Source organism: Thunnus maccoyii, chromosome 1 (assembly GCF_910596095.1).
Source record: "Thunnus maccoyii chromosome 1, fThuMac1.1, whole genome shotgun sequence".
NCBI lineage: Eukaryota > Metazoa > Chordata > Actinopteri > Scombriformes > Scombridae > Thunnus > Thunnus maccoyii.
In genome coordinates, this window is record NC_056533.1 from 37,479,717 (window position 1) to 37,505,634 (window position 25,918).

The following is a 25,918-nucleotide window of genomic DNA, read 5'->3' on the forward strand; positions in this document are numbered from 1 at the left end:
ATCTAAGTGACCTACTGGTGATGTAGGGCTGGAGGTCACTGATGTACTCAGATGTCCGTCCATGCAGGACTCTATACATGAAAACAAGAACCTTAAAACGAATCCTAAACCTGAAGGGAAGCTACAGTAAAGCTCATTAAATGGTTGTGATGTGAGTCGTCCTGCTGGACCTGGTTAACTGGTCTTAAAGCAGCCGTTTGTAGACGGTGAGACAGGTGAACAGGGAATTACAACAGTCCAGCCGGGTGTGAATCATCATCTCTAGTTTTGTGATAGTTGGATTTAATACGCTGATTGAAATGCGTCGCATGATCAAATATAACAGCGAGATTTCTTAAATTAGACCCAACAGCTGAGGAAAGGGACCCGACGTCGGGAGCTTTACTGTCTGAAGCTTTGATAAGAACCTCCGTCTCGTCTGTATTAAGCTGTAAAAAAGTTGTCAGACATTCAGTCTTTAATGGCCGTCAGACAATCGGTGGGAGTTATCAGGCTTAAAAGATCATCAGTGTAACAGATACGGATATATCTCTACATTTGCTGATAACGTGACCTAAGGGAAGCATATATAAAGCAAATAAAACAGGACCCAAGATGGTGTTGACCAGGTGAGCAGCTGAGATCATCATCTAGAGATAATTGATGAGTAAAGCCTCCAAAAACAGCATTAGAGGAGGTTTTTCCCATTCTGCCAACATTCTGTGAATGCAGCATCAACACCAGTTGGGCAGATTATTATCTCAGCGGGTCTGACCTCAGTGTGGGAAAAAAAAACAACAGATTCGTCACAACTGAACAAAAGTCGACTTAGATAAGAAGATACAATGTGTAAATAAGACAGATCTGGAGTTGATGAACTGTTTCCTCCTGCTTCCCAGTCCATGAGCTAAGCTAGGCTAAACGCACAGAGAGATAAAATAAATATCCGTCTTATCCGATACCGTGTTTGATCGAAAAACAAGTGTATTCCTTCTGAAAAACAAAGTGAATATAACAGTTCGTCTTTAAAGGGAAAGGCTGCGGTGTCAGTCTAGGGAGCTGCTGTCATCTACACTTTGCAGGATTGTACATGAGATATTTAACAGTGTCTTTGCACATTAAAGCCTCCAGTTTGTGTTCATTTAGAATATTCGATGAAGGACTGAGCAGGAAGGAGACCAGGAGGGAACAGACGCTTTATTTATTAGAGCTTCCGTATCATTTGAAAACGTTCAATACTTTTTGTTTCGGATCATAAAACAACACATTTTTTTTGAATGACTCAGTTTGAGGAACATGTGTTATTTTCTACAAATCCCTTTTTATTTGTAACTAAACTTTGTTTCATTTTTCATTGATTATTATCATGAAATATCTGATCAAATAATAAGTTAATGAGACTATTTCACCTGTCGTTTCCATGGTAATTGGAAAGTATTGATGTTCAATAAGCAGCCCTGTTGTTTATACAGGAAAGACATAAGGTGATTAAAATAAACGGACACTGATGAATGATGTATGGTTGTTTTGAACGGTCTGGCACGCTGGTAGAGAAGAACACAACACTATTGATCCTAACAAAGCTTCAAATCTCCATCCATGAAAGAGAGAGTTCACACACACACACCCCAAAAAAAACATGATTTCCCTTCATTTCTTAATTTTTTTTAATCGTTTTCAGCCTCAGTTTGCCATCCAGCCTGTACTGTACTATCACAGCTCTCTCTCTCTGTCTCCCACACGCATGTTGCAGCCCTCCCTCCCTCTCTCTCTCTCTCTCTTTGCTCTCGGGGAGGTTAAAAAATATTGTGGCCGAGAGAAACCAGTGGTGACAAGTGACACTTCCTATAACTCATCCTCCTACTGGAAGACACAGTCCACGAGCGCGTACCAGGGTTTTTCACCAGGGGTATTTACATGATTGTGATGACTATGTTTCTTTAGGTATCTGCGTGTGCATGCGTGTGTGTGTGTGTGTGTGTGTGACACAAAGACACAAACCGAGAAGGAGAGAGGAAGAGAGAGAGAGAGAGAGAGAGAGACGGGCAGGGAGCACAAAAAAATAAATAAATAAATAAAAAAAACCCGGCAGAAACGCAGAGAGCAAAAGAGGATGTAAGCTTATGTGACAGCTCGAGCATCAGTGCATGTTTGTGTGTGTGTGTGTGTGTGTGTGTGTTCACCCCCCGTGCAGGATAAGCTCGGCTGGGTCAGTTCCCCGGGGTGATAGCAGTGTGTGTGTCAGAATGACTAGAACATTCCTCTTGTTTTTCCCAAGCCAAATCCCTCTTTCCTCTCCCTCCTTGTCAGTCCCTCTCTCTCAGTCTCTGCCTCCCCCCCCCCCCCCCCCCTTCTTTCTTTCTCTCTCTGTATGTGTCTTAAAAAAATAATAAATAAATAAATAAATTAAAAACGGGAACATGAATATACTAAATTTACCTCTCGACAGTAACCATGGCGTAGACCAATCCAGCAGGTTGTGGAATGCAACGTGGATTATGACATGGCAAGAATCGTCATAGAAACCGACGCAGCAGCTCAAAAAACTGGCTATTTTTAGAGCCAATCTCACTGGCTTGGTGAAATATCAAACAGGCCACTTGTATCACAACAACTCATGATGTGGTGGTGGTGGGGGGGGGGATATGATGGATGTTCGCTGCAAGGAAGCAGGTGCATAAACCCCAAAAAACGCTTTTCCTCAACTAACCAGGTGTTGTGATGTCATAGTACAAGTGTCTGTCAGCTCTGAAAGGTGGTAAAAATAAATAAATAAGGAGAGCAAGTTTGGGTGGATTACAGTCAGCTGCATCTCTAATGACAACACATGCCATCACAAGATATCTGACACTCCTGCTGTATGTGTGTGTGTGTGTGTGTGTGTGTGTGTGTGTGTGTGTGTGTGTGTGTGCAGAGGTCACAGTAAAGTTGCTTTCTTTCTAATGGCACAACTTATTTGCATGTTTCTGTTGGAGGAGGGAGGAAGGCTACAGCATCACTTCATGCATTCTCACACACACACACAAGCCCACAAGATCCTGGATGAGTCAAACTGCTCACACACAACATTAAAAAAAATTGCACCAAATTACATTTTGCAAGAGTGTAAACATGTCAAGTCTTGCTGGTTGTGCTGCAAAGGATGGATGGAAGAAAGAGACAAACAGTGAAGTAAAAAGCAGAAAAGTCATAAAAATAAATGTTCCTACCTTTTGCACCTCGCAGGACGAAGCCAAATCCCTCATTCTCCTTTTTCTGGAGCACCACCGTCTTCTCGTCCACCACGCAGTCACTGTGGAGGAGATGCCGAGCAGAGCGCCCGTTAGCACAGCCCATCATCCGCAGCATGGCCACGGACGCCCTGCCCGAGTGGAGGTTCATGCTGTTGGAGGAGAGCTAGTCCGGCCAGGGCAGGGCAGGGCAACCCCGACCCCACCCCACCACCACCACCGCCGCTGCCGCCGCCGCCGCCGCCTCTTCCTCCTCCTCCTCCCGCCGGCCTCTCTGTCTATCAAACGGTATGACAGCGGCCCCGGCAGCTCGGCGACAGCATCTCCAGGAAAGAGACGACCCCAAAAGAGAAAAAAAGAAAAAAGAAAAAAGGGAGACGACGACGAAAGAGACGCGCCTCCCTCCCCTCCCTGCAGCTTCCCTGCCGCCGCCGCAGCTGCAGCCTGTCAAGCCGCCTCTCCTGCGCGGAGAAGCGGGGTCGGCAGCGCGGTTACCCCCGCTGCTGCTGCTGCTGCTGCTGCTGCTGCTGCGGAGGCTCCGGCCGGCGGTGTGGGAGTGATGCGCCGTCGAGGAGAAGCGACATCAGGCTGGTGGTGATAGCGGCTAATAGCTCATGATGAGGCGGGGAGGAAGGCTGAAGCTCGCCGGGTTGGTTGGTGGTGGGGGGGTGGTGGTGGTGGTGGTGGTGGTGGTGGTGGTAGGGGGGAGGAGGGGGGAGGTAGTGGTGGTGGCAAAGAGAGTGAGAGGGAGGGAGCAGCGGAGTCTCGGTGTGGATGGATGTCTAGGTGTGCGGTGCTCTGCAATGTGTAATCAACTGACTGGTGGGGAGGGTGTGCGTGTGAGAGAGTGTGTGTGTGTGCGCGCGTGGTGGCAAAGGGAGAGAATGAGTAGGTGGGTGACCAGCTGAGGAAAAGGGTGACAGTGGGGTCCCAACATCTGCCTGACTCACTGATCAGTTCATTGATTGATTGATAACTGCATGACGTCGTAAGGTTGCAGCTGTCATCTACCACCTCGATTCACTGACGTTTCTGTTCACTTTTATTGTTTGTGGGAAACATTCAAATGTTCACTTCTCTCTTTAAAACGATAACTTTTTTATTTTTGCAAAACTGTAAGTTTGCAAGGAAGGATCATGCAAGAGTGTTACTGGATATCAAAAAAAAGGTCAAACAGAAACTTCAAGTATGAAGGAAATGACATGTTTAAAAAAGTAATAACTGCCTATTTTGCATTTGCAATTATCCACGCTGAAGCCCCTTTATGTGGTAACTTCATCTAACCTCTTCAGACAGGTAATAATGCAGCACACATCTTACAGTACATGTGTTCCCGAACAAGGTTTCAGGGTCTGGGGTTCCTGGTATGTAGTGTTTGTAATCCAGCCTTGCTGGTTTTTTTAATTAACTCCAGTTTTTTGCTTAAATGGCTCCACTGATATTGAAAACAAACGGAGAGATCAGCTGTTTCATGTGCATGAAAATCCTCACAGGTTGATGCTTCCTCCATGTTTCTCTCATCATCATTAAATGACATAAGAGGCAGCTCTGCAGTCAACATGCAGCCGCAGTTTAAAATATTTCCTGTTAAATTACAGCACGTCTCCCATTTCCTCATTTTAACTAACAGAAGTTGCTTAAATCTAAACTACACTGTGGCTGCTGCAGTTGTTTATAAGAGGAATCCTCCATATGGTGATGCAGCTTCTCTATGAGTTGAAAGGATTAGTCCCAAATGAGAGGCAGCTCATGAAGTTTGACTCAGCAGTAATCTGTCTAATCTGACATCTTTCTCCTCAGCTCCAGATACGTTAACAACGACCACTAGTCTCTCCCACTTCCTCTGGAATATTCTGGGATTAAAACACGCATTAAAAAAAAACTGTACGTTCCGTCTCATTTCCTGTAGAGTCTGGTGTGGTGAGACTGATCTCATCTGGGTTGTGAAAGCAGAGCTGCGCGGGGAACCAGCGTGGGGGGGGGGGGGGGGGGGGGGGGGGAGAGGTGCAACTGAAAGGCCAAGTTTGCTCCTCCAGCCTGTGGTGTTTGCAGTGAGGGTGCATCATTCAGCTTATATTAGGTGCAAGGATTACACTGAATAGACACGTGGGATGAGAGAGAGAGAGAGAAAAAAGACAGAGAGAGGCGAGAATAAAGAAGGAGAGAGAGAGAGAGAGAGGCGCGACTGCCATCCTAGCAACAGTTCCCTTAGCAACGCAATCTGTCTAGAGAGGAAGGAGGCCCGCACTGCTGACACACTGAAGGTTATCTCCCAGCATTCCCTTACACACACACACACACAAACATACACCCTCTGGCTCGTAGTGGGCGGCCGACGGTAATCACACCTTGATCACCCAAATCTGACACGGTGGCAGCTTGGATAGGTCAGCACACGGCGGCGTGCGGAGAAGGGCCTGACGTTTTATCGAAGGTGTCATCTCGTTCAACAAGTGATGCGAGTAGGGGGACAAACAGACTGAGACTGATTTATCAAAACAAAGTGGAGCTTGCAGGATGTGGGACATGCTGCTTGACAGGCTGTATAGGATGAAGTGCGAGCTTCCCCCGGGGAGCACGCCGCCTCAATCTCAGCTCCGCCGTGGGAGGCCGCAGTGTATTTATAGCCGAGAGGAGAGAGGTTCTGTATGCGATGCAATGGCTGCTTGTTTGTCAGACATTCATCTCCTGCTGTCCACATAAAACTTTTTATTAGAGTTTGGAGGTCTGGCTCAAGGGTAGAGTAGTTAGAGACGGTAATCAAGCTCTTATATTGCATTATTATGGACGGTAGAGAAAATGACGCAAGCTAAACTATCAGTCATTGTGGAGGAGGGCTTCTAAACTCTCAGCGGCACGCTTCAAACGCTTATTCCTCATCCCTGCATGCTTTCATCGGTGCCATGTGACTCGACAACGACTCCTCGGGCGCCAGCATCATCAGCGTTTTATCTGAAACAGCAGAGAGCTGATGCATCATATATGAAAATCAACATCTGGCTTTCCTCTCCCTCTCCCTCTCCGTCTCCGTCTCACCTCACTGCAGCCTCAGTCAGCGAGGAGAAGACTGTCTGTCCACAAGTCATCCACCACCATCATCAGGACATGCAGTGTTAAAAGAGTCAGCAACAAACACCTGGTGATGTTTAAACAGCAGCATGTGGCCGTCACCTGCTCACCAGATGAGATTTTGCTCTTTATCACAAGAAAAAAGTGTGTTTTTGATCCATAGATGAATTAAATCAAATAAAAATACATATTGTATTGATATTATGATGAAGTATGATAAGTTCTACGCTGGTGGAGCAGTTTCCGTTGTGCTGTCACACTTCTCTGTCATCAGGATTTTAATAAAAAGTACGACGGAGCCTCAGGTATGTTTGCTGGATATGAAGACAGCTTTATTTGACTTTTTAAAGCAGACAATGAGCTGCCAGGAAGGTGTCATCACTGCCATAATAGAAAGTATCATAAAGAGACAGTTAAATAAGAGCAATTATTTGACCTTGTAAAGCACCATAAACATCATAACCTATTATATCCTGTATATCTACAGCCTGAGACATAACTTGATGACACAAAGCTTGACAGTTAAAACATTTTGCACTGAGAGACGTTCTCTTCTTTCACTCTTAGAGACACTTTGGATCATATTTATGCACATAATGTAAAGTGCAAGCGAAGCACAAGCTGTTATATGTGCTGTGTAGACTGTTAGACCTCCTGAACGTTGGAAGCTTTTTTGTGTGTTTTCTGTGTATGTTGTTGTTGTCTTGGTCTAGATTTGTTTTTTTTATTTACTTTAGGCTTTATGTCTGATCAGTTTTACTTCCAGTGAGCTTTTTAGCAGGACCATAGCTGCCACTGAAGACACTGAGGTCATGTCCAATGTATTTATTCTGGAAAATTTGGGGGTTTTAGCAGCATATATGCATCTGTCTTGACCTTTTTTAAATTGAGTCATCCAATCAGGCAGATCTTTCTTCACATCCCGTATGTATTCCAGATATTATCTACAGTAAATACATCAGGATTCCTCCATTCCACACCTGAGACTGTCAGTGATATTCTGGTGCTACTGTATAACCAGCTCAGTTTATCTCCTTTTAATTTGTGAGCGGAGATCAAACTGCTGTTTGGCACCTTTTTCCGGCCCATAAACACACAGACCAGGAAAGTTCCTGCCTCATGCAAAATTTAACGGCACCCTTCCACACAATTATGAATCTTTAAAGAGCAAAGGACTGACTTGGACAAGTCAGCCTTCCAAAAAAAAAAAAAAAATAGTTGAAAATGATGTAATTTGTTCCATTAGGGAGCATGAAATGGAAATACTCAGAGCTCAGTCTATATCCAGGTTAAAGCTTAATTTCCAGTGGAGATTTCCCTTGGATCATTAATGTCACATGAGTCTTTAGTCTTTGCCACAGTTCACTTTTGTCCAACCAGTCTTTGCTTTGCACTGGGTGAGGGATGGTAGAGATGGTTCACCTTGACCCATATTGGACACTTAGTGGGAAAAAAAAAACACCTTCCAGCATGTTCACTGGGCAATGAAGCCAAATTGAGAGACGCCTGCCAGAGGAAATCCAGCTGAGTAATGAGCAAAATGTCACGTTGTCCTTCATACTGTTGCCACACATATTTTATATTCTGCTACACGGGCCTGATATTTTGTCACAGAGTATATACAGAGAGTAGAGCAGTAATTAAAACTAACAGGGTTACTGTGTTCACTAATTGCTACAATTTTTTTTCCATTAAGTTTGGTAGAATCAGACGTCAGTAGTTTGACTGAGCAGGTTATTTAATCATGTACAAAACCAGCAAATCTAGAATCCAATTCCTGACAAAGACGCTGACAAATACTTTAAAACACCTCTTCAGATCCCACAAGGGATTCATTTATTTATTTATTTATTTCTACATGCAAGAGGTGAAAAAAAGTCAGTGGTGGAAGTATTCAGATCATTTGGATGTTAAAGTAACAACAACAACTTTGAAAAATAACTAATCTTTAAATGTGAAGCTGTTTTATATCATTATAAATTGAATCTTTTTGGGTTTTGATAAAACAAAACATGCAAACTGAAGACGACATGATGGGTATTTCTCACAATTCTTTGGTTTTATAGACCAAACAGTTACTTTCTGAATCGACACAATAATATATTCTTCAGCAATAAAATAATCATGAGTTACAGCCCTATTATCATCATTAAGAGTTGTAAATTTGCAGATGCGGTGAGAATTGTGGTATCATTGAATTTTTAACAGTGAACAAACACGACTTGTTTGGTTTTAGAGAAGCAGCGCTGTTGCCAGTTTACACACTGAGGAAGGACGAAACATCTGTGCGGTGCATGAATAAACAGTTGAAGTGGCTTTGCTGTACTACTTCTGATTTTTGATTAGAAAAGCAGCACAACGTCCACATAAGATGACAGAACGCTCATCTCTTATTTATGCAAATGTACGAAGTTTGTGCAAATTTGAAAGCGTGACTGTGTCAAATGAGAAGGCAGCAATTTTCACTGCTATTATGCAGCTGCAACATCTGTCCCTCCAGGACAAGCTGAGGAAGAAAAGGCCTTTCTGCACAAACTGCTGCTTGGCTGTTTCCATGTATGGGTTAAAAACCAAAGAGCGTGTTCTGCTGCGCAAATCGCTGCATGCCTGATGATGATGTCGGACAGATGACCCCGGTGTGATCAAACACAAACCCAAAGCTCATTGATAGTCATGTTCCTGCGAGGACATTTGGCTCACCTTCATGATTGATTTCTCTAAGTAGGATTTCTTCACGATGGAGAATAAACTCTACGCTCTATGTATCCCAGCTCTTTCTCTCTTTCTCTCTCTCACACACACACACACACACACACATCTATCCTCCTCTCTAATGAAGCTTGTATTCAAGTGGATGTGACAGCAGAGAAGAGTGGAGCAGAATAACTTAGGAGCTGAATACGGAGAAAACCTTGGGATTCAACGTCAGGTACCATTAGACAGGACTTTTCACTTAGCCGAGAGGACAGGGTTTATTCTAAATCTCATTTACCTACTAGGGTTCTCCCCTTTTTTTTTTCTCAACAACAGACGGAAGGTTTCCATCCAAAGCTGATTGAAGATTGAAAACCCAACAGCTCGATTTGAAGACAAAGAATCGACTTCATTGCACCCGAGTTGATTGTGAATATTTAATCTACAAACAGCCTCCTGAAGCTGAAAGAAAATCAACAGCTTAAAAGTTTGTTATCTTGACTTTTTGGTGACAGCAAATGCGTTAATAAAGATGATTGCATGACTTGAAAACAACCCTGTGTGAGGTCTTACCTGGAGGCATCAAAGCTGTCGTAGGAGCCCACAGTGTAGTGTCTGAAAAGCTTCCGTCTGTCAGCGCGGTCCGCTCGGGAATCTGATAAATCACAGCAGAACGACATCAATATTAGCGTCCCGTTCGTAACCAATAACAACAGTTTTCAAATCAGTCATCGCTGTTAGGGGAGGGTAGAGGTTCTGTCTCCTCAGGGTCCAATCCAATAACATGACAGGACATCTGAACCTGAGATGTTTTACACAGTTTCTAGGGAGATTTATCTCTAAAGCAGAAGTTACACCTGTTATCTCATGATCTGTACAGGTCAATATACAGTATGTGTGCTGTGAAATAAAATTGAATGGTAGGTTATCATTTTATAAATCTTTTGTATATATGTTACAAATGTTTTCAAACTAAGGGATTAATGTTTGTTATCAACTGAATGTGATGTAATGTCATTGTCATTTTGGGGATACATGTCGGTGAAGAAACCCTACTGCTAGATTAGTTGAACTCTTGAACTTCTTTCTATCTGAGGATTGCTTGCTGACCTCTGGGATTAGCTAGAGATATCTTTGTCTTAAGCCTACTGTTTTAGAGACTGTGTGGATCATGAGGTACCTAGACAAGCTAAAGTTTAAGGGTGAGGGGTTAAGGTTGGGGTTAGGTTAGGGTTAGGGTTGGGGTTCAGTGTCCGACTGGGGGTTCCGTTGCACTGGCCTACAGTTTGGACTCTGGGTGCCCCCTATGAGGTTGGGGTTGGGTGAAGTGTGAGGTTGAAATCAGTTGCTGTTGTGTTGCGGTGTGGATCATGAGGTACGTAGACAAGCTAAAGTTTAAGGGTTAGGGGTTAGGGTTAGGGTTAGGGGTTAGGGTTAGGGTTAGGATTAGGGTTAGGGTTAGGGTTAGGGTTAGGGGTTAGGGGTTAGGGGTTAGGGGTTAGGGTTAGGGTTAGGGGTTAGGGTTAGGGTTAGGGGTTAGGGGTTAGGGTTAGGGGTTACCCTAACCCTAAAACATGTCCATGTTTGAAGTTATTGATTGACCATGAGGTCTCTGTTGGATCGTATGACCATACTTGTTTGTAAGAAGGTGTAACAGTTTGTGGAAGTGTCCATTTAGGGACCAGAATGTTTTTAGCTTTTCTTCCGGAGAGGCATAAAGCTGTCTAGTTTGGGTTCACAATCTTTAGAAAAAGGGTCAGGTGAACAACATGCTTTCTCTCCAAAAATACAAGATAATTGTATTTTTGTTTGTGTTTGGACATCTGTATAATTGTTACTGATGGTGTGATGGATTGTACAGTGTCTACAACCGCTTCAACAAGTAACAATGTTTAATGCTTTCTTTATGTCTCTGTGTGGTTCTTGAGCAACGATGGAAAATTTTCACAACAGTGAATGTACAACAAGTATCTCTTAGAGCTCAAAGGAAGACAGAAAAGGAAATCATTGATGCTGCCATTCAACACTTTCAGAAATTGCTCCTGAGAACGTGAACAGCAGGAACAGATCTGTCTTCTAGTCAACATAAAATACAGATCATATAACTACATGTTCAAACAAATGTCTCCATCCATTCATGGTACAGTAAATGGGGTTAAATCAAGAAGTGTTTACTTAATAGGTTGTCTCCTTGCTTTGGACAGTAATAATGTGTAATGTCCAACAAAAAATATGTGTTTGTCACTGCCCAGATGAACATATTGTGATCTGAGGACCCTAACGGCAGGATGACGTCATTTTTAAATGCCATCCATAAAGCACATGACCATTACAAAAATGATTTCTGATCTCCTACCACTATGGTTAAGATATGGATATGCTTGGGTATAAAAACGACTTGGTTAAGAGGTTCGGAGCGGCTGTGGATCAGCAGGTAGTCCACTAATCACAGAGTTTGATCAATAGTTCCTTCTGTCCACATGTATGAACCCCAAAATTCCTCCAGACAGTCAGACAAGCACCTTGAATAGCAGCTTGTTGTCATCAGTGTGTATGAGTGTGTGTGTGTGTGTGTGTGTGTGTGTGAAGGGGAGATTGAAAGGCAAATTGTAAAGCACTTTGGACAAAACGCTTTATAAATACAGTCATTTACCATTTAGAGAGATGGTGGTGGATGAAATAAAACAGTTTTGACTGTTGGAAGGAAACAAGAAATGAACAGCTGTCTCCAGTGTCAAACTCCCACCAATCACCCCAAGATTTCCTCCTTAGAGATGCTGCTGAGCTATAAGAATATAAACATTACTTCAGCCTTTGCCCCGGGGCGCCAGGTGAACATTAATATACTGTTTGTCCTTTTAGGTTTCAGGTGAGAACTAAATGTATCATTCCTTCACAAAAGCCAGACCTGCCCATTGGATACATTTAAAATTATATAATGTATTGATCCAGCTCAATTGTGTCATATTACAGGAATCTTGTTTTTCCTTGAACTTAATTAATTAATTGATCTTATTGGCCACTTGGGGGCAACATTTGACATATTGTCTGTCTTCTTAAAAAGTTGTTAGCAAACATGTTAGCAAACATTTCCCTATTTACACAAGCAGTCCAAGTCCAATATTCACCCTTCTTTTAGCTCTGGTTTGTCCACCAGCTAGTCGCTAACTTGGTGCTCGACTGGCAGCATTTAGTGGGTTAACGGAGCTTTTTAGCTGAAAACAGCCACCTGCTGTTGCTTGATAACAATAAAACAAAAACAATGAGCTGAAAGATGCTAAAACACTGTTTGGTTGAGGAGAATCGCAGAGTTTGTGATAATTCTCTTTGGGTTCATCAAAACATTCATATTACTGCTTTAAATCCTTTAGTATGATCCAGCAAGACCTTGAAAGTCACTGGACACACGATCTCTGTCATTACTGGCAGATCTTTGGTAAAACTACTGTTTTTCACTGAGTTCCTTCAAAATTCAGATGATTTTATGTAAATTTGAAATCTACAGTAAAAACTGTACTGTAAACACATATAAACACATACTCTGACATGGATGGACAATCAGTGATAAACATGGACAAGGTGTACAACAGACAGATATGAATGTTTACATTTTGGCTCACAGTGTGACGCCTATTTGAAATGAATCAATATAAATTGAGAAAGAAAGCGAGTGTTTAAACAAAGATCCAGAGGGTGGCAATATTGGCTAATGGATGGAGAAATAAGAGACTTGACCTTTAACCCTACAACACCAAAAGATGTTTGTAACATTGTGGACGTGCAGATGATAAAAGCAGAAGCAAAACACATTTAATATGAAATGTTGGTATCATTAAGCTGAACACAATCATTGGCTCTGTCTAAAGCTTCTCTTCTGTCTCGTTTAACTTTTGTTTACAATTTCACTAAAGGAGGAAGTTCAATAACATTCAGAACACAGATTTTCATAGATTTAAGGGAACAGTGTTAAAAAAAATCTAAATTTGTAAAAATTAGTGTATCTAAGCACACACACACACATGACCTCCAGAGTGAAGATTCCTCCTGTCTCATCTATTTGTCCTCTTCATCCCATCCTCCCCCCTCTTTTCTCTCCCTCTCTTTCCTTCCTTCACATACTCTCTCACACCAGCTGTCACACTTTCACAGAAACTCCATCTCCTCTGATCCGGCTTAGATCTTGTCATCTTTGCAGGAACATTTTTTTTTTTCCCCCCCCCCCCCACCCCGATTCTACATCCACAGTGTCAGATTGGAGGAGGGAGGATGTGGCTGGGAGTAGATCATCGACCGACACACAGAGAGAGAGAGAGAGAAATGGGTTACAGCTCTGTGTTTTTGTTTTGTTTTTAAAGAGGAAAGACGGGAAACGAAACAGAGTTAATGTGTGTAAAAAGAAAGAAAAAAAAGAGGAATGAAGAGAGAATAGTATATGCACAACACAGTCACACTCCATAGCAACTGCTGTCTGACTGCAGCCAGCTGGTTTCTATGGTCACAGATCAATAGAGATGGTGCATGCATGGTGTGTGTGCGTGTGTGTGTGCGTATGCATAACTGAATGTGAACATAAAGTATTAATATGTGTGAAAATATGCACGCTACATTGCATCTGTATTTGTGTCTTTGTTCTGTCAGCTGTTTATGCTGTAAGCGTATGTGTGTGTGTGTGTGTGTGTGTGTGTGTGTGTGTGTGTGTGTGTGTGAGGAGTAGTGGATCCTGTCAGGCATCTGGCCCTCTCTGAGTTTCTTCCAGGTCTTTATTTTTTTTCCCCTCTCCTCCGCCTCCTCCTTCACTCGTATCTCACCTTACGGCGTGAGGGAGAAATGCGAGAATGAGACGGAGGAATTGACGCAACAAGCAACCGTTGCCAAATGGGACATTAGTCAGTCCGTCCTCATTCGGATACGACGTCATTACCTGAACTATAGGATATCGATAGGATTGTAATGGATGGCTCCGTACTGTTTTGTTGTCTTACAAGTTTTGTTTTGCTCAGATTGTTGTATTTTTCTGTAATCAGCACAATCTTTATCTACAGTATGTCTTATCCATTTTTTCTGTTGATTTTTATCAATGTTTATCATATTTACTTAATTTAGTGACTTTTAGCTATGCTAGCGCTCATGGCTCTATTGATATCAGCCTGTTTTTAGTCCAACACTTTGGTTCAACCTGAAATATCTCAACAACCATGAGATGGATTGCAGACTTTCATCGTCAGCAGAGGATGAAGCCGACTGACTTTTCCTCTAGCGCCACTGTGAAGTTTTTTAATTTAAAATCACAAAACTATTGTACGGATTCCCATAGAATTTGGTACAAACATACATTCATTCCCCATCTTCCAGATTCGGTCCGGGGTGCAGACACCCTCTCTATGTTTAAGAGTAGGCTTAAAACTTTCCTTTTTGATAAAGCTTATAGTTAGAACCGACCAGGCTCGCCTTGGATCAGCCCTTATGCTGCTATAGGCCTAGACTGCTGGGGGACTTCCCATGATGCACTATATAAATAAAAATTGATTGATTGATTGATTGATATAAAATAACTTGAGTAGTCCCTCATCATCATCATTAAAAAGTGCTGCAAATTAATACTAAATATCTAGTGTCATTTAAAATGTGATTGTCTGATTTTACTCGTCTCATAGTTACCATTTACAGTCTTGAAATATTTAAATTATGATTTGCTGAAGCAAAGCACCACGGCTGCATAACCAAATACTCAGGACAGAAATCCATCACTAAAACTTAATAAATGTTTTATCTCCAGTAGGAAAAATAAAATCTATTTTAAATTTTAGAGATGCAGAAACTGTTGTACATACTTTTATCTCCTTGCACCTTGATTATTATTGCAACAGTGTTTTCTCTCGTCTTAATCAACAAACTTTGAACGACTGCAGACTGAACAGAACTCAGCTGTCAGACTTTAACCACAAATAAAAGACACGATCACATCACACCTGTTTTAACCTCTTTACATCAGCTCCCTGTTTGTTTTAGGATTGATTTAAAGATCTTATTGATTATCTTCAAGGCTTCAAATTATATTTCACACCTTTTAAACCTCTATGAACCTTTGTGTAGTTTGAGATCCTCAGGCAGACGTCTTCTGTCTCTTCTTCAGGCTGAAAACTGAAGAGGAGTCTTTGCCATCGAGGCCCTGCGGCTCTGAACGACCTGCCCGACGAAATCAGACTGTCTGAGTCAGTTTCTCCTTTCAAGTCTCTTCTTAAAACTTTCTTTTATCAGAAAACATTTCCTGACTTTACCTGAGCTGCCTGCTGATTTTACTTGACTTAATTTGTTTTTATTGTCGATTTTTAATTTTGTTTTACTCCCTTTGTGTTTAATATGAATAATAATGTGTTTATTTTTTTATGGTTTTAGTTTGTTTTAATCTCTCTGTGTTTTAAATATGTTTTGTTTTGTAATGTGTTTGTAAAAGTGCTATATATAGTTTATTATAAGTCGGTTGCTAGGAAACATCAAAAAGGAAGTCACTGTTGTGTGACGTAACTTCAAAAAATAACAGTTTTAGGGGTCAAAAGATAAAATAAACTTAACTGCCGATGCTTTGTGTAGATGTGACTTTCTGTTTTATTTCTATCTGCATATCTGGAGAAATATGTGTTTTTTAGTAGTATTCGTTCAGTTTGGGGGGAAATATCTCATTATGCTAAGCTAACTGATATTATTTAGTAATTTAGTCTAACATTATTGGCACAACACTCAATAACAGTCATACTCAATAATCACTAGGATGTATTTCATCCTCTGCTCTGTCACTGCGGCGTGAAAAACTGTCTGAAAAGGATTTTGTTTCCAGAAAACATCAGGAAACGTTTCTGTGGCAAAACTTTACATGTTTTTTGCTGATGATATTCACATATTCAAGCATCCTCGTGTGAGACGGGTTAAGTGATGAATGTCCCTCATAACCAGCCTCAACCTGCCAATGATGATAATCTGTGATCAGAGGATGTAAACAGCTGACTGTGCTCCTGTGTTTGTTCTTCTACAGTAATTTATATTCAATTATGAGCCATATTGAGTCGTGTTTTGCAATGCTAAAAAAGGTTATTGATCTTTTCCTTTTCCTTCTCTAATTCATTGTATATCATTAACTGCATAAAAATACTTGAATGGACACACAGGTATTGTTGTTGTGTAATAGTCCACTTTTTTTGTTCATTGAGTGAAGTTGAGGGATCAATCTCAGCTCAGTTACACACAGAAAAGCTTTCACCTAAATCTGCAGTTCTTGCTTTCTGGTCTTAGAGAAGCTGGTGCCCCTTGACATTACTATACCTGCTTAACCACTGAGCTATGTGTGTGTGTTTCAGTGTGTGTTTCAGTGTGTGTGTGTGTGGGCTGCAAGTTTACTCTTCTCAAGGGCTCTCAAGGGTCCAAACGTGAACCCTAACAAAGCATGTCTAAGCAGGGCTTAATCCTGCTGCATCACATCTATTGAATTAGAAGGATTAGGAGCTAAAGGTGTTTAAGTTAAATCAGCGTGTGTGTGTGTGTGTGTGTGTGTGTGTGTGTTGGTCAAGGGGATGAAAAGGTAAGATGCAAACCCCTGATAAGTTGCACACTTCACATATCCAAGAGAGAAAATATATGATGCACCTGCAGTAACTTTGAATGTAAATATTAAGTATTTTAGACTTTAATTAATAATAATAATAATAATTAATTCTAAGGCTGTTTTTTTATTCCACTCATAATCTTTCTGTAAGACCAGCCACTTCTGATTAAATACCAGTTGTAAACACACAGTATAATTAGACAGTAACATTGTTAAATCCACTAGATGAATACTCATGATTGAGCTGATGGGTTAGTGTTTGACTTGATTATCCCTCCTCGAACTGCGAGAAACATTTCATAGTATTTACAGTAAATCAGAGAGAAGCTCAAGACAGATCAGGATCGGGAATATTAATTACTTCTTGCATTCTCTCACAGACATGATCCGATAAGATGATCAGAAAAGTTATCAAATGCCTGATGAAGGTGAAAAATACTTCTAAATTGTCCAAAAAAGGGATGAAGATGTTTCTAGAAATTGGTGTTTTTTGTTAGGTGACTGAGCAGGACGCCTGGTTAATGATGGAGAGGCTTAATAAGTATACAAGTATGTTTTATGTATGTTTTGGGATTCACTTTTGGAAGCTCAGTTCTCTGAGAAACTTTTTTCCCAGACTGTAGTTGGTGAGTGTTAAAGGTCAAAATGATTTATGCTATCTCCACCTTGAGCAGTTATATTTCATTACATTCAAATTGAGGAAACAGGATGCATCCTCATTATTCAATTAGGGGGAGCAAAGTTATGGTTTTGCTCCCCCACTTTTTGTTTTTTTTTTAAAAAAAACAACCTAATCATCATACAGTCCCTGCAATCAGGTGATTATATTTAAGCAGCCTATATCAATGATCATTTTTCTATTTTCAGCAACTGACAAAAACAAGTAATAAAAAAATCTGATGTTTTCAGACCACCCTTTGAGTTGGTTCAGTCCAACAGACAGAGAGGAGCCTTTCCTCAGTCAAATGTTCAGCGGTGGAAGTAACTCGTTTAGACTTCTGCAGACTACTTTGCTTTAGTATCAGTTTTAGTCAGAATTAGTCAGAATTTGGAGGAAATTATTTTTAAATATGATGATGCATCACTCTGTGTAATGATCTCTCATCATGATCACCATTTCCTGCGCTGATCCACCCAATTATACACTGTTCTGATGCATTCTTGGTTTTCATATCATCCTCAATCTGATTAATCTAGACTAGTGCAGGCGGCTGTTTCTTGACTTAATCCAAGAGGTTGAGTGGTGTAGAAATGCAGGAAATTTGTCCCAACAAACAAAACAACAGACCCACCCACAAATTATGTATCTTTCCGAGTTTGCTTCCCCCATTTTAATACATAATCAGGTGCTATGCACTGCAGCATACAGTAGATGTGTTGTGGGACTAAACGGTTCCATTCTTGATGAATAAATAATGATGTAGGTATTAAATAATTACCTCAACAAATGGTTTATTTTAATCGCACACGAGTGCTTTGGATATATTTAGAATATTTTCTGTAAAAGGTTAGTCTTACCTCACTACTATACAGATTAAAAAAATGAAATACAACCTGTTAATTAGCTTTACAGGTGTTGATATTCTTTTTTTAATTTTTATAATTTTTTAAAACTTTTTAGAGACCCAGTCTAGCTGTTTCCTCCTGCTTGTCTTTATGCTAAGCTAAGCTAATCGTCTCCTAAATCCAACTCTGTACATAAAGGGGAATTCCACCGAGTTTACACATCAGCATGTGTTTCAGGTGTTTGGGAGCGCTACTGCACATGTGTAAAAAGTAATATAAAGCATTTCATGTCTTCAGAGGGAGCTGTGTGAAATCTGATAAATTGCATCAAGTGATGTCACTTGAGTCAACGTCGGTTGGGGTTAGGGTTAGGGTTTGGGGTTACGGTTTGGGGTTGGGGTTAGGGGTTGGGGTTAGGGTTAGGGGTTGGGGTTAGGGGTTGGTGTTAGGGTTTGGGGTTAGGGTTAGGGGTTGGGGTTAGGGTTGGGGTTAGGGTTAGGGTTTGGGGTTAGGGGTTAGGGGTTGGGGTTAGGGGTTGGGGTTAGAGTTAGGGTTAGGGTTAGGGTTAGGGGTTGGGGTTAGGGTTTGGGGTTAGGGTTAGGGTTAGGATTAGGGTTAGGGGTTAGGGGTTGGGGTTAGGGGTTGGGGTTAGGGTTTGGGGTTAGGGTTAGGATTAGGGTTAGGGGTTAGGGTTAGGGTTAGGGGTTGGGGTTAGGGTTAGGGGTTGGGGTTGGGGTTAGGGTTAGGGGTTGAGGTTAGGGTTAGGGTTAGGGGTTGTGGTTAGAGTTAGGGTTATGGTTAGGGGTTAGGGGTTGGGGTTAGGGTTAGGGGTTGGGATTAGGGTTAGGGGTTGTGGTTAGAGTTAGAGTTAGGGTTAGGGGTTGGGATTAGGGTTAGGGGTTGTGGTTAGAGTTAGAGTTAGGGTTAGGGTTAGGGGTTAGGGTTAGGGGTTGGGGTTAGGGGTTGGGGTTGGGGTTAGGGTTAGAGGTTGGGGTTGGGGTTAGGGTTAGGGTTAGGGTTAGTCTACAAGTTTGACAAGTGAAAAATAATCTGGGGGTGTGGAGTTAGAAAGAAGTGAGGTTAGCAGACCTCTGTAGCTCCTCATCTCTGCTGAGGGCTAGCAGCTCCAGGCTACATTAGCCGCTACTAGCATAACACCCACAGCTGAGTGAATCAAGTGGAGTTGCGTTATGGGTAATGTAGGTTTTGACATGGAAGAAGAATGTATGGAATAAAAAAGACTTTTTTAAACTGTCCATTGTGATCGTTGGTGGAGTGTGCTTTTAATGCTTCTTAAAACTTCTCATCTAACTCTCGGTAAGAAAACATGTAAGTGTATTTTCCAAAATGTTAACCTACTCCTTCAAAGATAATTATGTGCCGTACTAGAGATAAAAAAGAGATAAAAGAGGAAAGATGGATGATTCATGGATGATGGACAGATGGTTAAAAGAAGGATGAAAGCTGAACTGAAGCTTATGCTCTACCTGACAGTCAAATGGTAATTATTTTGACAAAAATCTTACTCAGATGCCTGTTATTCCTCCAATCAACCACAACTGCTAGGCTTCATGCAGGCCAATGTAATTGCAGCACACACACACACACACACACGCACATGTCAGGCCCTTGGCTTTGGCCAAGGCTGCCTCTGAATGGGTCTTTGCGAGCCACCATACTGTGCTCCCATTTTCTGACAGGCTTTCTTTGCAGGCAGACCTGGGGGCGATTTGGATGTGGGACAGTGTGAGAAGCTCCCTGCGCCAATGGCCTTGGGTTAGACTTTAAAATAAGCCACCCAGAAGAAGGCAAATGGCCAGAGAGAGAAGAACAAGTTGCTCCCCATCTGCCTCTATCATCGCTGACTTACTCCTCATGCAGGGAAGACTAAGAGAGCGGGTGGGTGTGGGGAGTTGACTCCAGCAACACTGTGCTTTGTGATAATGTCAGTGATTAAACACTGTCAGAGAAGAGGATAACAGAGGATGAAAAAGATAATGGAACAAGGACAGAGTAGGACAGACTGAAGTACGATGGACCTTTTCTAAAACCTAGACATACTGACGGCACTCACTACGAGCACGGCACGAAGAGAGAATGCAAGGACAAGGAAAAATGTTGATGTTTACAGGGGAAGGAGCATAGCGTGATAAGTTCATTAGTTTCCACCCAGAGGAAATCAGAGCACAGCTGAGTTAGCAGGGCAATGTAGCACTTAGCTTTGTGCACCACAGCCTGGGGAGACAGAAAGAGACCGGGAGACAAGCAGACAGAGACACATGCAGCTCATGCACTGGAGAAAAAAGGAGCCACGTGCTGTTACGCTGCCTCAGGAACCTGCAGCATGTAGCCGCGTAGCTTCTGTTCTTTGTATCCCCCTCCTCTCTTCCTAAAAAAACTGGGTGATTGCAAACAGTCCGTGTCCTATATAAGTCTATGTCCTACCTCTACCCGCCACCCGGCCCCCAAGTGATTAGACTTACAGCTCCTCTCCTCGGTGGCCTTGGCCGGGATCTCCTCCACACAGTCTGCTGGAAACCAGCCCACCTGGCCGCGGGCGCTGCCCTCCCAGAAACCCCCCTCTCCGATGCTCAGAACTGGACCGAGGGGAGAGAGTGACAACGGAGAGAAAAATGACATCAGTTTAACAGCGCAAGATGAAAGAACAGAGCGTCCTCAGAGAGTAAGTATGACAACATTAAGGCAAAGGTCTCCTACGACACATCAACACTGAGGCTGCCAATAAACAGACCAGAATATAAACATGAGAAGCTGTCAGGGGTTTAAAATATTGCAACTCAAGGAAAAGACAATATTCATCATGGAGCTGATAAATGTGTCGCATTATAAGCTAAATCTGACTTTCAAATTTGTTAGAGGTTGCAGTTAAATGTCATCCAGTGACCTTACAGTTCTACTGGTTCTCTTTCGTAAATCATCAGTCGGACAAACAGCTTTCTCTGTTCAACATGTGGAACTCCTTCAACACAAAACTCAAAATAGATCATGACTGGAATCATTTTAAACTCAGATTAAAACAGTTTTTAAAAAGGGATCAGTTACGTAGTCATGAGTGATCTGGTACTTGTCGTTTTTTGATATTTCTATTGTATCATTGTCTGTATTTGATTGTTGAGTTTTATGTATTTTAAAGGCTCATCTCAGTAAGGGCATCGCTAAATGAAGTTTATAGATTTATAAACAAAGTTCAGGAACAGAGACCACGCCAAGTACACGTCCTACTTCTGCACAACAGAGTATTTAGGCACACCTTATCTGTCACCCTAACCCTCTCTTTTCATCAACCATCCTCTCTCCTCCGTTTTAACACAGGAACAGGGGGGCTCTATCCAGGCGATGGACTGGAGAGACAGCTCCCCGACTCAGAGTCTTGACCTTCTCCCCCCCGTTCCCTCCTACCTTCCCATCGCCGCCAGTTGTCCGTCATCCAGTCGACAATATCATACATCCATCGTCGACCCTCAACCCTCCATTCTATGTTCCTCACACCTCACCCCTTTCCTCCCCCCGTCATTTCATCCCTCCATCCCTAATCACTTCATCAAGTTCTCCAACCCATCCATCAACATATCAGCTCTCTTTCATTGTCTCAATTAAACTATTGAAATCTAACGTTCTTGGCGTGGTCTCAGTTAGTGAACTAGCTTGACTATGCTAGGCTATGAATGCTGTATACTTGCTCCTGTACAAATAAACACTAAATAAATAAATATGCAAACCCAGAACTCATTTTAGACACATTTTTGCAAAATTCCCACCAGTGGATCAGAAAGGGTTAAGATCAAAAACATAGTGAGTGTGATGAACCATGAAGCCTGTATCGTTACATTACCGACTGGCTCTGGTTGATGGTTTATATTTGTCAGCGAGGCCAGTGATTAATAATGATGAGGCAAAGCTCCATAAAGATAAATATGGCTCAGTAATAATCTTCACGTGGCTCCAGACAGAAATTATAAAAGTAATACAGACTGTAAATGCAGATGTGGGATGATTTTATCTTAAATGACAGTATCCCTGTTGAGGATTAGCTAACATGCTGGTGTTAATGGTGTGCTCATGTCCTCCAATACAAACATTAACAGTGGCTTCACGTAAATGTTTTAACATGCAATCCTCCTTGATTGCTTGGGAAATAATATATTTTGTATCCATTCATCAAAGCCGCAGAATGTATCTGAAATTGTGCACATTTAAAGTCTGCAGATGAGGAGGATGTTCTTCCTCTGTAGCATCTGTATTTAGACTCTGTGGAGCCTAGGGAGTCATTTTCATCAGATATGCTAATTTGCTGTTTGATTTCCAGTTGTCTCACTTTCAGACACAATTATGAAATGAAGGCTGCAATGAATCAGTGTCTCTTTTTTTTTTTGATTTCAGTATTCATCATCATTCATCCTCCAAAATTAAGTTTCTCTCTCAGTGAGGTCACGAGGTCTGGGTGTGCGCTGTGTGCATTTTTTCTGATTTACTGATCCTCAATTAACACAAAGCTGGAACTGGCTGCTATCAACCAACTCAGCGATGTAAAAACAAGTAAAACAAAGCAACCAAAGTCTCACCTTTGACCCTGTCGCTCTTGTAGAGGTTGATCTCACCCTCGGCCTGGGCGGTGTAAGGACGAACCACCACGAAATGTCTCCCGGGAACCGCGCTGTACAGCTTCCTCCTGGTGCCTACTGTCTCGCCGTGACTGCTGGGACTGACGGAGACAGAAAGGTTGTTAGGACTGGAGGTGAAAATCAAGTTTACATGTAGTGGGCACGATAACAGAAACACATAATTTGATAGTCCTGCAGGAAATGGCAGTTTGGTGCCGCCGATGAAGTCCTGCTGTTGCATCACTTACAAACTCTGCAAATCTTGAGGCGATAAACATATTCCATATTCCCTTCATTTGAGTGATTTTCAGGTATTTAATGATTAATTTATTCTGACATTTTGCAGAAAGGCTGGTGCAATTTGGTACTTATGATTAAGAAAAAACAGAAAAAAGTGTTTAGTCATTAATTTGGGCTCATACATAGTTGTTAATTTGCAAAAAAATGTTTAATAAGTAGACTCTTAATTCTTTAACAACCAGAAAATTACTTAGTTTCCAGTGTGTAGTTTTGTGTGTCAAATGATATATTCTAAACTCTATAATGAGTTTCTATCAACAATTTCTGTAACACTTTATTTTTCAGATTCCTTATTTTCCTACTAATTACCGGAACATTTTTTCCAATAATTTCCTAAATGTAGCTGCTGTTTAATTGTTAACTCTTAAGACATTTCTACACAAAACTACACACTGAAAACTGAGTATTTCTGTCTGTAAAAGAATTGTTAAGGGTCTAATTTATTAAGACTTTTTGCAAATTAACAACCACCTATGAACTTAAATATAATGAGTGAGCACTTACCGTCTAAACCAACCTAACACTTTTTTTCTGCACCTCCCTCTCTGTAAAATGTCCTAAAACTGAACCATTAAACATCTGATTACCTCGACAAAACTTGATTTAATGGTACAATAAAAAAAAACATCTTTATAATTAACTAGAAATTACCACAAAATTTCTGTAAAGAATCTTGAGAACAAGCAGTCAAAGAAAATACATGTGTGACATTGTCATGCTTGTGTAGAAAAAGGTTTTTTTTTGTCTAACTTTAAAGCCACTATAGGAGAAAATCAGAGAGAAACATTGAAGGTTGAGAAGTTAACAACACTTCAAACTACCTGCTCAAAAGGTTGAATAAAAAAAAATCACTCCAGTCTCTGAAAAAGTCTTTCAAAAAGGAAGAAGAAGAAGAGAAGAACATTACGAGCTTCAACCAAATTAGCATTAACAGCAGCAGCCATTATAGGCATGTTGTCCACAACCTGAACATACACACACATTACAACCACTGACACACTGAATTCATGCATATGGATACTCACACACACACACACACATGCAAGCACACACACACACACACACACACACAAACCAATTATGCAGAGGAGATATTCAGAGGCCAGCAGGCACGTGTCCTGCAGTAGTAAGTGGGGCAGAATATGGGCTGCCTGTGACCCACAGAGCTGCAGTGGCTTCTGGGTAGGAGACCCGACACTCTTAAGACCGCACAGAGAGATACCCGTGACTTTGTGGAGAAGACAAAAATATAAAAGTGTGGTATATATATGGATGCGCATTTTAATTCTGTGGTTGTTATATATTAATGCAGTAGATGGATTCTGGTTGCATTTATATGTTTGTGGGTAGAATTTGGATCTCCAGCAATCACTCATCCATCCCTGCAGCTGAGATAGACGACGGTGGTGCTGGTTAATGTACCTGATGTGATAATATAGCGCCACTTAGTGGTCAACCTTCATAACAACACATGCTATGACAGAATGGGAAACTAGAGTATACACCATTAGAGGCATGTACTCTAGTTTTTATGAGGTTTTTATGAGGTTTTTACGAGCAAAATTGTAAGTATTTGCTTTTGATGATAAAATAATGTTCTTGTTTTTTTTTTTTTTGTATTAGCAGCTAGTTTGCAGTTAGAATTTGGTTTAATAAAACCTTGCAGGGACTTAAAGACATATTGCACATAAATAAATATGTAAAATATTTTTGTAAATATGTCTGAAATGTTAGATGACTTCAAATATCTAAATGGATGCACAAACATTAAACACTGTCAGACTGTCAAATATGAAATTAAGCTACAACGACAGCATTTGAGATCAGGCCAGAAAACAACTGTGAACATCTGTCTTTTATACAAGATTAAATTAACAGATATCATCAAGTTTTTTGACCATGTTCTCGTTTTTGGCGTCTTGCACATGTACATCAGAGTAATACAGAGAGACAAACTGCGGCGAAGGAAAAACTAGGAGATTAAAGAGAAAGAAGGAAATGGAGTGCTGGAGCGAGGGATTGAGAGAGAGAGAGGAAGGAAATGGTTTTTTCAAGTAAGTGGGTCACCTTGTCCTGTAGAATGCGCTCCTCCTCAAACCTTCACGGGCCTTTGGAGAGCTAACCCCATTCAATACCTAGTGCGACTGCTCGCACATTTTCCAAAGGAAAGCCACGGACAAAACTGCAACTGTGCACTCTGAGCAGCTAGAAATACTCCGCGTACCACTGAGAGTCATAATACTATAGTATTCAAACACAGCACTTAAAAAGCTCTGGTGACCGCTCCGGTTGACGGCTGATGTCTTGTGTTATACAACCGTTCGGTGTAATTCCGGACAACCTTTTCACTTTGTGATTGCATCACAGTTTGGGTTGGCCTCATTCGTATTGGAATAATTTTAGGTATGAGTCCAGTGTATTTCTGGAGCTTGATAAGGATTTGAACCTTTCCACTACTGGTTCATCATTTAACCTTTTAGCGTGACAATTATTTTATTCTGAGTATTTAGGATGTTAATTCTGGAAAACAAGGTTTTCACAGTATTCGTGTTATTCTAGTTCTCAGTGCAGAGAATATAGAGAAAAGCTGTGGAAACACTCACTGTTATCAGGTAAAATGTTTGATTTTTGTTTGACTACACAACCCCTACAGCACACATATTGTGGGAACACCTCATCTTCTGATGTTACAGTAGATTTCTATTTTTAGACATCATTTGAACCCTAAATGGAGACGCCCTGTGGCTTATACCAGCCTCATCTACTCAACTACTGATACCCATGTTTGTTTTATTTCACCGTCACACATTATAGCACAAGCATTACATGAAAGTTCTCCAACTTCTTGTTACTGGGACAAGACGAAACTACGCTACGACATATATTCTCAAGAAACCAATCAGGCCAGTAAAGTAATTGGA

General features: G+C 41.4%; 1 protein-coding gene across 2 annotated transcripts in view; it reads right to left on the reverse strand.

The window, feature by feature from the left end:
* The window catches only part of LOC121894790 (SH3 and multiple ankyrin repeat domains protein 2-like), a 253,666-nt gene that overhangs the window by 59,991 nt on the left and 167,757 nt on the right, over positions 1–25,918 (reverse strand). For both annotated transcript variants that reach the window (XM_042407673.1, XM_042407742.1), the window contains 4 exons: positions 22,659–22,798; positions 20,559–20,672; positions 9,546–9,627; positions 3,189–3,271 (listed from right to left, as the gene is read on the reverse strand). In XM_042407673.1, coding sequence (XP_042263607.1) covers positions 3,189–3,271; positions 9,546–9,627; positions 20,559–20,672; positions 22,659–22,798 — 419 coding nt within the window. The remainder of the gene's footprint in view (positions 1–3,188; positions 3,272–9,545; positions 9,628–20,558; positions 20,673–22,658; positions 22,799–25,918) is intronic.